Source organism: Strongylocentrotus purpuratus, unplaced genomic scaffold (assembly GCF_000002235.5).
Source record: "Strongylocentrotus purpuratus isolate Spur 01 unplaced genomic scaffold, Spur_5.0 spur5_scaffold_15, whole genome shotgun sequence".
Classification (NCBI taxonomy): domain Eukaryota; kingdom Metazoa; phylum Echinodermata; class Echinoidea; order Camarodonta; family Strongylocentrotidae; genus Strongylocentrotus; species Strongylocentrotus purpuratus.
Genome location: NW_022145600.1, coordinates 27,405,275 through 27,419,074, shown reverse-complemented (window position 1 = coordinate 27,419,074; position 13,800 = coordinate 27,405,275). Strand labels below are relative to the sequence as shown.

The 13,800-nt window shown below is 38.1% G+C and overlaps 1 protein-coding gene across 1 annotated transcript in view; it reads right to left on the bottom strand.

The window, feature by feature from the left end:
* Window positions 1-13,201, bottom strand: part of LOC100887999 — a 36,793-nt gene extending 23,592 nt beyond the window's left edge. Inside the window, exons 1-4 of the mRNA XM_030985937.1 lie at window positions 12,994-13,201; window positions 3,789-6,188; window positions 1,602-2,736; window positions 482-533 (exon numbers count right to left, since the gene is read on the bottom strand). Coding sequence (XP_030841797.1) covers window positions 482-533; window positions 1,602-2,736; window positions 3,789-6,120 — 3,519 coding nt within the window. The 5' untranslated portion in view covers window positions 6,121-6,188; window positions 12,994-13,201. The remainder of the gene's footprint in view (window positions 1-481; window positions 534-1,601; window positions 2,737-3,788; window positions 6,189-12,993) is intronic.
* Window positions 13,202-13,800: the final 599 nt, after the last annotated feature.

The following is a 13,800-nucleotide window of genomic DNA, read 5'->3' as shown; positions in this document are numbered from 1 at the left end:
TTTTGTAAGACTGGGCCCTGCCCTTCTATATATATTAAGATTTACAAACTGGTTTGAGAACTGTCAAAAGCAAAAACATTCACTAGATTGACTCTTCTCATTGAACACAGGATGTAGGTCAATTTGCATGAACATAAGTAGTCCAGAGCAAGTGCTTACATCTTTGTCACAAAGAAATTGTCAATATCTTTTTCTACATGTAGGATGTTAATAAAACCTCATCAATTTGATTTTGCAATTAACGTCATCAGACACATGGGGCATTCTGGGAGGTTGGCATGCTGCCGAATCCATTCACACACATGGTAAGGAAGATGTGTTGAGTAATTTGTTAATACATGTAGCTATTCTGTAATAGGAAACTCATGTCTCAAGTATGCAAATCTATTGAAAAACACTTATGCATAGCAATTTATTACAGATTTCAAGTACATGTAGCAGCACAGATGGAAAAAGTCAGGCTAAATAAAATAGTACTTACATTCAATGGAAATGGGTACGGCTTGGAAGGTGTCCCTGGTACTGGTACGTTGCTGTAGAAGAAAAAAAAAGAAGATAAAAATAAAAACAATGGTGAAAATATATTCAATCTAAAGGTGGAGATTAACCTGAAAGGTAGGTGGTGGGTAGTAAATGTGCCAATACATATTACTTCAGTGTAAATATAATTACCTAACGTACTGTAATTTAGTGTGGGCGAGAACGTCTAATAATTTATTAAAGCCCCTTATCATACTTCAAAAGCAGGCTGTTCGGTTGTGCTGCAACGCTTCCTTCAGAGCGCATACCTCTTCATTATTTAAATCCTTAAATTTACTCAAACTTCCAGATATTCTTTCTCAACGGACTTTATTATTTATGTACAAACTCCAAAATTATTTGCTACCAGTAACGTTTTATGACAGTTTTCATTTGAACTCGGATGTCCACTCCTTTAATACAAGAAAAAAAAAAAGACTTCCATCTATCAAAATTCACTAACTCATTTTTGCAAAATAAATCAATTAGATATCAAGGTCCTCACAAATGGAACTCCATGTCAAGTTATTTAAAGGGTATTAAGAACCACAACGCATTTAAACTTAAACTGAAAAGAACAATACTTGCCACTTATTGATATATTGAAATACATAATTGATTCATATATTTTGTTAGCATGTAACATTATTATTAATGTATTGTATTGTATCGTATTTGATCGTATTGTATTGTATAGTATCTGTATGTTTTTATGTTTGGGGTTGCTCGTTTACAAGTTTTTAACTTATTTTAGCAATCCCGGTATTTATAATGATTTCATTTGTAATGATTTCATTTTGATGTTTTTTATCTTTTGCCAAATAAATGTGTGAATTTTAATTTTGATTTTTGATAATTATGGTACTTGAAAGGGGAAAAGGAGACCAAAAGTAGTCTAAACTTAGTATACAGTAGTAACGTATTTTCAATGAATTTAAAATATAAAAAGCGGTTCTATTTATCAAAGTACAGGGCCAGGTTAAGATATGAGTATAAAACTGTGATTATTATGAGAAAAAAAATCCTCTTTCACATCTCCGTTCAAATCATGTTCATATCTGAAAGGTATTTGAAGTGCTCACCCAATCCGACAGACTTCCTTCATGAGAGTGGTTGGTGTGTTTGCAGGCTGACTACCATCCGTGCTGTCTGAGCTGCTCTCCTGGGTATCCTTAAAGTCCCCTGCATTCATGCAGGCATCAGGCAGACTCTCACTGTCATCAAGGTCTTCATCAGAGCTCCCTTCCTCTGGCTCTCCTGCAGGGTCAAGAGTGTCTTCAAGCACTTCTCCATTTTGCTGGTCCTCCCTTGCTTTGGTTTCATGCAACGGAGAGGATGGTGGGTGTTCTGAATCTCGCAGTACAGGTGCCTCACCTTTTGGCTGAGGACATGTATTCTCTGACTTGTTGGACATCAAACATGTTAGGGGGACACGTCCTGGTTGGTCGTTACCCATGACGCTTATTGTAGGAAGATCTCTCTCCAACAATTGCTCTTCATTTGAAGCTACATTTCCATCACCTCCCGATGTCTCCGTTGCCTTTGATCCATCACACCCATCTTCAGCAGGACTGTTCTCCGAATGACCCGGCATCAAGTCACAAGGATCTGGTTGGGATAGAAGTACTGTGTGCTTGGCATTTGCTGGAGAGGGACAGCCCTCCGATGCTTCACTGACCATGCATTCAGCTAAGGTATCCATTTGTGGATACTCCTCTGTGGCCACTGTCTCTTCAAAAATCACATCCTCCACTCCAGGAATGTAATTTGTATCTCCAAATGGATACCCCTCTCCTGCAGAGGATCCAAAAAGTGTTGAGTCACTCTCATTCCCGTTGTTAGAGCATCCTGGTCTGTCTCCTTGAACCGCCGCCTGCAGCCTCTTCCCGATCCTCCGCTTCAGCTTGGAAATACTGCCAGAGAACTTGGGTGATGCTGTGACCTTTGACCTTCCATGAAGGCCCAGAGGTGAAGAGGAATCTCCTGGCTGGTCAGTTCTTGAGGGATCAGAGCTCAGCTCCTGAAAGAGATTGGCCACACCGGAAGCTACACCGGACGAGACACTGGATTCACTTAGAGCAGCAGAGTCAGACATAGCATGCCTGAGGGGTATGTCATACTGCAGTGGCGCTGCATGACTGTTCGAAACAGATGTTGTTTCTGGATCCGATGAGCTGCACAATGGAAACGCCCTTCTCCTTGGTTTATGCTTATGAGCTGCAGGCAATTTAAAAAAAAAAGCCAAGCTCAAATTAAACATAATATGACAGATGGTGCAATTAACACAATCTGTAATGGTAAAATATTAAACCATCCTATCAATTTAAATAATGACAGAAATATAGGGGCACACACAATCAGCTCTCGATATTTTATAATTTATACACATGAAGGCATTATAATGTAAGGTTTGGTGACTTGATGTTGTAGACAAATTATTCTCCTTGATTCATTATAATATCACAAAGATATTTCTTCTGATGTTGGTTAAAGGGATCCGGTAACTTTGTCTCAGATTCTGAAACAAAATTCTGGATTTAGCTAATAATGATAATTATAAACATTTAGGTCAGTCAGGAACCCCATGACTTTTACAAGACGATCGCCTGCCTGATTATCAAGATATTTATGATTGGTATTACAAATTTTGTAAACCGTTCGCCTGACGGTTTTCATAACACTACAGTCTATTGGGGAAAACGAGTATGGTAAAACCGGTCACTCAAAGATTTTTACTTTTTTGAGGCACTTCTTGATCATTTTGAAGCGCAATTTTTTTAGGGCTTCAATATTACACCATATGACAGACACTGATAACACGTAGGGCCGTGTACATGTATCTCAGATTTAACATTGTTAAACGATCCCTTTAATGTTATGAGGTACTGTAGTTAAAGGGAAACTGCCTACATACATGTACTACATTACGTAATGAAAAGGATATACTATTATTCATGAAGTTGTTGGAATCAACAAAATGTACCATATATTATGAAAAAATGCTGATAAACTGAATGCATGGCGAATAATCAACATGAACTTATGCACTATGCACATTGGACAAGCAAATATAAATTACTCTTGTTAGTTTAGGAGGTCTTATCTTCTCTGTATTTTTACCCAGCCATCATACATTTCTGTCAAAGTTGCCAGGCAGATATTTTAAGTTATCAAAATGTTAAATGGGTATTGTGAAAATTTCATATATTTCCAACATTACTAGAAATGAAGATAACCTTTAAAATATGTCATGGCTTTACTTTACTGACCTTTCTGTTTCTTTCCTTGGAGAAAATTGTGCTTCCTGGCCGTGTTGACGATGAAACTTGAGGACCTTCCTAACCTCCGAAGAACATCCTCTGTGAGAAATATGCTTTCGGACTTCAACTTTAGCCTTTTGAGAGGAATATGAACTGCTCTGGAAGATGCTTCAAGGCGGAGACCTTTGACGGACTTCTCGCGAAACTTGTGGAGATGGTGACTGCCAAGAGACTTCTTGGACAAATGGTGCACTTTGCGGAATGACAAGGTTATGTGCTTGTCACTCTGTTCTGAGCTGCTCTCCCTGCCTTTAAAAGTGCATGTGTACTGGGGTCGTTCCGGTGACTGTGCTTCCTCTAAGGGGCACTTTGCTGCTTTGGGCTCCGCTTTGGACTCCACTTTGGGTGATTCAGTAGTCTTTGACTTTGTGTTTAAAGAAGCATTGAAAAGTCTTTCTACCTTTTCTAGCGAGATCTCATCCATGCTGTTTGAGGATGAAGGATTCCCACAGGATTCCAAACTTGCATGGGAATCAACTGAAGACTGCTTGCTCAGTTTCTGTTTCTGTTTCTTTGGTGTTGCCGACAGTGAAGCTTTGAACAAGCGTTTTACTTTTTCTTCATCATAGTCACATTCAAATGATCCTTGTTGCAGGTTGCGACGTGAAAGATGCTGCTCTGAATCACTGCCACTCTGATGAGAATTTCTTCTGATTCTTTCCGGCACCCTATCAGTTATTTTACCGTCTGGGGTATGCTGTCCATTGCTCAAGTTTCGCTGTGCCATGTTCAAGAGTGCCCCGTAGCTAGGAACACCCTGGTGTGATGAAGATGGACTACTGTTTTTCCTTTGCAACTTTTTTCTTTTCTTCAAGTGCAAGTCTCTGCTGCCCCCACCGTGTCTTTTCTGGCAGCCACTACTGTCCACAGAGCTGTAGGACGATCTCCCTACAGGCTCCATTCCAGATGTTACACCACTGCTGCCATCGCTATAGATTCGTTTAGCCCAACCTGCCTTATCTTGGACAATAATGAAGCTTGCTCTTGCGTGATCTGTATTTGGTGAAAGAGTTTGGTCATGTGTCTTTTGCTTCACAGGTTTTGAAGAAGTTAACTGCTCATCTTCTTCTGAAGGAGTCGAGTTCAACACCCACAGCATGGTGTGTTTCTTTTTGCTGGCCAGGATCTTTTCTTCATGAGTCACGCCATCCATGATTCTACTAGATTCACTATGAGATCTTTGTCTCTTTGCCTCATGGGTTTTCTTCCTGTCTGAAACAGCATCCACCTTACCGTGTCTGACATTGGATTCGCTTTGATGTCTTGACCTGGGTTGTGGTACCGATTGTGATTTCCTGTTTCCTTTCACAGTATCTACCTCATTGGTCTTTGAAGAAGTGCCACTTCGATGTCTTGATCGCTCCTGTGACTTCTCTCTGTCTTTGACAGGATGCCCATGATGGTGCTTTGCGCTACATTCACTTTGATGTCTTGATCTTTCCTGAGATACGTGTGATTGTTCTATATCTTTGCCAGTATCTCCCTTATGGAAGATGCTGCTCGATTCACTGTGATGTCTCCCTTTGGGATTGGACGAGTGGCGTGATTTAAATCCATCTCTGACAGTATCCACACTTGAACCAGGTTCAGTACGATGCCTAGACTGAGAATGAGACCTTGAATGTTCCCCTTGTTCTGCCACAGACTTTGCATGTATTGACGCAGGTGACCTGTAATTTAGGTGCATACTCTTTCCTCTTTCACTAGATAAAATCGGCTGAGATGAACTGCGATCTTTAGATTTTGGAGTACTGCTTGATTCTCGATTTTGTCCTCTAGGAGGAGTTTTTAATGACATCTCTCCTCGCTTGTACGTGTGGGTAGTATTCACAATCTTTCGCCTACCCGTCGTCTCATGTTCTGCTGGAGATGAATGATAATGCTTTCCTGGACTAGTTAATGGCTGACCTTTAAGCCTCGGGATAGATGGTTTCACAGGCGACGAGCTGCTGCATGCCTGTGATGTGGTCGACTTCATCACCGCTCTCTTCAAGGAAAACCCTTGAACTGGACTCCCTTGGACCCCCCTGGCACTACGATCATGAACAGAATTCAGACACGCCCCAAAAGAGGACTTGCTCATGGAACTCTGGTGAGGTTGTCTTTGCTCTCCATGAGAGTAAGGCAAATGAGTTCCCTTGCCATCACTTCCACTAGCAGATGATGGTCTCTTGGGGTTGCTTGAGGCATGGGGTAACCGGTTGTTCTGGTGGGTTTCTTGAAGAATCTTCTCTCCAACCCTCTCTGTAGGAAGCTGCCTCCCTGACGAGTCCATGCTCATTGAGTGTCGCCAGCGCTGTAGCTTCCTACATCATGAACGTGGTACTGTTGAATCCTATATGATTTAACCTACCAGCAAAAATCATAAGAAGAGAAAAAGAGAGGAAGAAGAATAATTACTATTGTTGACCAGGGTCTATTATTCATAAAAACGATTGATTTGTTTAAACATATTTGTGGCTTACACCCAGTAAATAAGATCGATCTAATTTACTGGGTGTAAGCCACAAATATGTTTAAACAATTGAAATTTCTCCCAGGAAGCATTACATTTATAAAAACAATTGCTTTTCATTCACATTTTTTTTTCAGTTAAAAAGATTTTGTTTGAAGTGCAAAGTCATCAAAATTTTAGATTGTCACAGTGGTTAAAATATACATAATTATTATTTGTATGAAGGGTTTTGAGCCAACCAAAAAAAATCTGCATATCTTGTGGTTTTAAAGCAAAAGTACCTGGATGCAGAAAATTTTCAAAATCTCATGGTTTGAGCTTAGGGTTTGCATGGAATCTAAGTTGCAAGTTCATGTACATGTACATGCTTATGATATCATAATACTACAGACTTTAGTACTAAAAGAACTACTAGTGTAGAAATAGATTTCAATAGGAAATCACTTTTATTTTGCTATGGTTCGTACTTTGTAATGTTATGAAACAGAGCAAAATAACTGTTATTACCTATCGAAATAAATTCATTCGGATGGGCATATCTCAGCCAATACTTAACATATTCAATTGGTTTTCAGCATTTGGACATAATTTTTAATGCTCTTTAGGAAAATGAAGTTCAAATTTGGAAACTCTAAAATTAGTTTTTTGATGACGCTGAGACGCCATAACACAGCACTAAGGGTGCGTTCATGGACACTTTTTCACCCTAGTTTAAAACATGGTTACGTTCAAGCAATTTCCAGCGATTTTTTGTCGGTCGTAAAAAAGTTGACCTATACTTCCTGGGTCAGACTGCACAGTGTGATGAGCAGTGGCTGGGCTCTCCCGCAGTAACCGGGTATTTTAACGGCATTTTGATTTGTGATTCATGTTTGTGATTCTAGCTTCAAAATATCGCTTGAACGCACCCAAAAGCATTCCAAGGACTTTCTTCCTCCCAGGTACCCAGGTGGAGAGTAGCAATGTGAGTGGCAATATGACTTGCCAAAGGACATTAATGAACCATGTGAACCATGTGAACCACAGTCCGGTGACATATCCACAAGACCACGTCTTCTCAATTGAACTCAATTATTCGATTCAATATTCAATTCAACCTGTCCTAATTTAACCAAATTCAATGCATAGGTCTCAGTGAAGTGCCTCAACACAAATTATTCCATTCACAAACATTATGGCTTGTCCTATCTTACAGCACAGAATTCATACATACCGGTAATGCATTCTGACTATTGAAATACAATTGTTTGCCACAGGTGAATGAAGTAATTTGTAACATGGCACGTAACAAAGAGTTATGTATTACATTTGATTATGTTACAAAATGGTTCTTTGTGTAAATTGTTTTCAGACAGGTCCTCTACAATGTTTTTTTTTATCTGTAACCCATTGATTGTCAACTCGCTGTAATTCACGTTAATGTTAACTACATGCATACAAGTACTCGACGCCAGACACTTGAACCCTTTGCAAGTGTACACCATACAAAGATCGCTATCACTTCCTCAAACACAAGTGACATATTCAGGTTCACGTACATTGGAAAATGTATTTGATAAATTTTGCTTCACACAGGTAATATCAGGTATTTACTCGTACAGGAAGTAACTGACATGTGAGCATTCTTTTGTTGTTGAATTTTCCATTCTTCTCAAGAATAATCAATAATTGGGAAGTGTGGTGAATAACCACATTTTACAGGGAGTATTAGTGTAATATTACCATTTATAACAAATACCGGTAGTGTAATTTTTCACAATGCAGTAGGTGAACATCCAGTTAGCCAATAACAGTTTTGTGTCACCTTTTAGTGACATTCTATTTGCATCTTCTGATTCAGGAAGCTCTGAATTAAGAATTGCACATGAGCACATAGTGCCAAAATCAATGCAAAATTTAAAGTCCATTTCAGTGGCAGTACACTAAGTGATTTAATCACAAATTATCACCTCATTACTATTATTATTTCCATTTGCAAATTTGCAATTACTTGTTGATTCTTTTGTACTTTGCATAATTTACACTGTTTCATATCATATACATTTTCATTCATAATATGAAACATTGGAAAATACAAATAATTGGTGCCAATTTGAGGAGTAAAGCCGATTCATTTTGACGTTTAGCAAACTCTGAACTGCTACAGGTGTATGTGTTATTCAATACTCGTAGTATACAATACATCCAGACTCATGTGAATTTTCCTTTGAGAATCTGCATGCACTGTAAAACCTGATACTTTGCCATCTGGTGAAAGTTTTGTAATTGATATCCTTGTAAACAAGAGTGATTTTTTATAGCAAGAGACTTTCACAAATTGTTAAAATACATTTTTACATTTTTTACATTTTTCCACTGGAAAAGCTCTCCCCACTTTGACAGGGATGACACAAGACTATTTATTAAAGTGTAAAATAAGGTGAAAAAAAGTGTTTGTACTGTTAGTACTATACTACTTTGTACAATTATGCAAAATGTCTTTGAAAAACGAATTACCTCGTAAACACATTTTCTGGTGTACATGTACAAACTACAAAATTGTATTAGCAAGTCGGCTTCATGCCTACTTGTAAGATGCTTTCATAATCATGCAACACAACCTCACCGCAGCCTCCTCAGGCAGCCATTCTGAACAACCTGTTACCATAGTTACTAGCTCACTCTTGTAGACATGTAAACACGGCTTGTATCAAAGGCTTGAATATCACCAGTTTCACAAGAGTCAAGAAGAAATGAGGACAATCTTTAATGTCAGTTTTTTATTGCATGTGTGATGGGTTCACAAAGGTATTGCCTTATTGAACATTTCACTATATACATGTAGAAAAGGCAAACACGATTGCAAATTTATACAATAAATCTACAAAAGAAAGAAAATGATACGATATAGTGTAAAGATCCACCTTAGCCATGACGTACTAAAGAGGCATGACGTGAGCATTTGACTACTTGTCATTAAGATTTTGGATTGGATTTTTTGCAATCTTTCTTTTTCAACTCATTAAAGGCATCGTTTAACAATGTTTCCAGTTTTACAAATTTGAGATGCATGACCACCCGATGTGTTATCAGTGGTCTGTGATATGGTGTAATATTAAAGACCAAAAACAAATGCGCTTCAAAATGAGGGAAGTGGGGGGGGGGGGCAGAACAAAAAATCAGAAGTAAAATAAAAAGATAATAAAACCTGAATTGAATCACAACAAAAATAATATTATATTCAAAGAAAAGGAGTGTAAACAGGAATTAAATTTCCTAAACATTCTGCATGCCCCCATATTTTTCAATGGAGGATTTGATAATAGCGATACGCACATATCGTGGAAATATTGTGGGAGGATGGGAAAGGTGTGTGTTTTTTATCATAGGGGTGAAAAGACATGAGCCCCTGAATACTGGTGTAATAATGCGGGGGGGGGGGGGGCTTGGGGGGCAGTCCCCCCTAAATAAAATTTAAACGTGGTTCATTTCTAATTGATTTTCCACAATTTTTTTCAGAGGTATGTTTAAAAAGAGAAAGAGAGAAAAATGACATACCAGTGTCACAATACGGGGCCTCTGTCCTCTGGACCCCGCGTAAGGTGGGCCCCTGCTCATCTGACCGTAATCAAATGCCTAAAACTCCTGAGCTTCATGGGGCTCAGCCCCCTGCCAGTGTCACAAATAAGGTATCAAAATATGCTCATCTGACCGTAATTAAATGCCTAAAACCCCTGAGCTTCCGAGGGGGGGGGGGGGTAATGGTGGGGGGGCTCAGCCCCCTGGCCCCACCAATTAGTGACCTGCCAGTGTCACAAATAAGATATCAAAATAACTAGAGAATCTATAATAATTCATTTACTGGAATTGGAGATAAGATTGGATGAAAATGTGATCAAAATCAATTTTGTTAGGACAACTCTTTTTTTAATAACTGCACACTATGAATATCATATCAAGACTCTGAAACTGAAAACTGCCATTTTCCAAGAAATATTTAGTTTTTTACCCCTCAAGGCCTCTTAATTTGGAGTTCTACACTGAGATATTACATGTACAGTACAACTATTTTGGTTCAAAACCATAATTACTTATTTTAATTTAAAGGTAATACAAAGTTTTGGTATGGGGTCATGAATTTGGTTCAAATGAACATATTGGAAGTTTGGAACCATATGATTTTACAATATTCAATGATTGTTGTCGCGGTTAAAACTGAGTCTGAAATGATGAAATTGTAAATATTAAACTCTTTAGTCTTTACCGGTATGTGGTATAGCTCCCTCTCAAGACTGATATATAGTACTTTAGCTTTAAAAAATTGTTTCTTGACTACAATCGACCGATTTGCTATTCCCGTTTGGAAATTATATATCAGAACTGCATATTCTGAGATTTCCATGGTCGCAGCTACAATGTACATGTACCATGGAATGGCCTTAGGCACTATTAGAAACATTTGAAATTTACCGGGAGCACCAGTAAATTTTGATTATTCAATTTCTCGAAAGTAGAAGTGTTTAGGGGCTACATTACATTTTCTAGTACTTATAACAAATCCACAGGGGCATCCAAATATATCAAAAAAATTAAGAATTACTATCCATCCAATTTTCAAAATTTACCAAAACTTTGCATTACCTTTAAAAAGAAGGTTGAGTTCAGGGAAGAGGTGAAAACTAACTTGTAAGCGTTATCATTGTTATTATGCAAGTGTGAAAGAAGATCAGATAAAACATGTTCCTGAAAAGCATGGCTCTTCAAATGCCTTCATATAACATCGTAAAAATTGGGACGGATTTTTACTCCACGTGTTTGTGTAGTCATTTCTGTGTACAGTGTTTGTAACTTTACCAAGACTTGGCCAAATTTCATCATTTTGATGATTCCAGAACCTTGCAATACACATGAATACTCATAAGCTACATGTAGATGATCAACCTTTTCTGATCGGTTCCACACCGTTTCTTTCACAATGCAATCCCATGACCAGAACTCACCTTTATCTTTAACGTGATGGGTTACTCACCTGGGCCTGGGGAGTGTTTCACAAAGACTAAGATCGACTTTAAGTTGGACTTAACTTCATGCCACTTGTTTGCTCTCACCATTATGATCTTTAAATAATATTTTTTTCCTTCTACATGTATAATAAATTATCAGATAATATTCCGTAGATTTGAGACGATTTGTATGTCCCTTGAGAGACCAATGCCAGTAAATGGTGAGAGAAATCAGTGGCATGAACGGCCTGCCATAGTTAAGTACTACATAAAGTCGATCTTAGTCTTAGTGAAACACTGCTCCCCTGGTCTTTTTTAAAATGATACGATATGAAATTGTTTAAGTGCTCAAACATGTGGAGCAATGAGTGCAACTGTACATATCAAATACCTTTAGGATTGGATTTCCTTTTTTGGATAAAACCTTTTTCAAAGATTCATGTTCTAGTGATCAATTACAGATTCTAGATATCCATCCCATTTAAGATTACTACAATGAAACCTGTATATATATAAGGGCCACTTTTGCAACACTGATGTATCTTGCGAGCTCCTTTCCATTTACTAAATTAGTTCGGTACATACAATTTCATGAACTTTCATTTCCTTGGTTATTGATGATGGAATAAAACATATTTGCCAAAAAAATGAATGTATGCGGTATGGTTAACAATTTTGTCATTTTTACAATTTAATTTTTCAGTATGATTGGTCATTGGGTGTCCGGACCCTTCACAAACAGCCTTCTCTTTTCCTTCAGATTTAACAAAAAAAATCATCAAAGAGCATGAAACATCATGAATATTTGTCCTTTCATATTGGTAAACGTAAGTATTAGAAGATTTATGAAATATTGCTTATAAAATTGCTGTTTTAAACAGTCTGGAATACACAAGCAACGTCTGGGTAATACAGGGCAAATGGGAGGGGAGCAAGATACGTCACAGAGTTGCCCGATACTATATAGCACCTTCAACAATTCCTATTAAACTTTCTCATTTTTAATCATTTTTTGCTCAAAGTCAAACTAGTCTATCACTCATTCGTTTAAATCGCTTCTCTCATTTTTCTGCTTTTATGTTTTAGTTATTGATATTAGACCCTAGTATTTTATTTTTACAACAAACTGATTATCATGGTCGACTTTCCCTTTTTTGATCTTGGCCTTGGCTTTCAAAAGTTCCCCACAGGCCACACCAGACATTTAGACTCTAATAATAATATTTATTTCTGTCTAGCCAGGCCGAGCTCATCTTCAGCTCAAGCGAAACATAACAATAACATTGTCATTACTACTAAATACTAGCTCTAACTTTGTTAGAGTCTGGCTTCAATTCAGCATGATCTGGCAGTGGCACCCAAACAGAAACACATCATAATAGTCTAGGCCTAGATCTAAGTCTCTTCAATTATTCTTAACATGAATTAAACAGAACTAGATTTTCATTGCCTTTCAAAGAACATTCTAACTTTTGATCATAGTAGACCTACTGACTAACATGATTAACAACTTTATAGGCCTAGAGTCTAGACCTAGTCTACATGAAGTTCATACATTCACATTGTCGTTGAGTCTTATTAGGCCTATGTATTATTAATTAGCATGCATTGGCCACTACACGAATTACTATGTCTACTTATGTACTGTGTTGCTGGTGGTGCGAGTCTAATTAAGTAGATCTAGATCTAGATCTACGCGTCAACATGAATTACTTACGAAATTACGAGATAGATCCCTCGTTCCCTGTGCCTATGATTAGAACGTTTATTCTCTCGAGAATTTAGACCTCCCAAGTCTCACTCCGTTTTAGGGACCTTGGAAGACGACCTCTCTATTTTTTGTAGCTTTAGACGTGGTCGATTCGGATTTGATTCAGCTTTACATGCAAATAATTTGTATACAGCTAGCGTACAGTGCAGTGCTAGTGGTGGCCCATATCATTCTACGCGTATTGCATTGCACATACAGCTCAGCGCCAAAGAGCTTATATTTAGAGCAAAGGGATTCTACGTACTTTCGTAGTAAGCGTAGTACGTGTGGATTTGACCAAAGTGAAGAAAACATAATAGTGCGGTATGGTATGTAATTCCGTAGGATTTTTTTTCTCCAACGTTGATTTTTTTTGTTGCTGTTTTGGCTTCAAAAGGGTGCCAATTGGCCAAAAATGACGGGGTTCAAATTTTCAGACCCCTCCTTCATTTCCTGGGGGGGGGGGGGGGTCCATATTGGGCGCCAAAATGGCATAGACCCTTATTATAGCGCGCAATATATAGGGAAATTTGGTGTCTTCGGAAAATTTGAACCCCATCAATTTCTCATAGCTTGGACCCCAATGAATAAAAAAATGCAACCAAAAAAAAAAATCAACTTTGGCACAAAAATCCTACGGGAGCTGTTTCAGTGACTTACCGTACTACACTATAAGAAGAAAGAGTAGACTCGAAATCTATACTAGCCACGACTCTATAATAGCCCTAGGAATGATATACAAATTAACACCTAGGCTATTGGGTCAAGTACCCT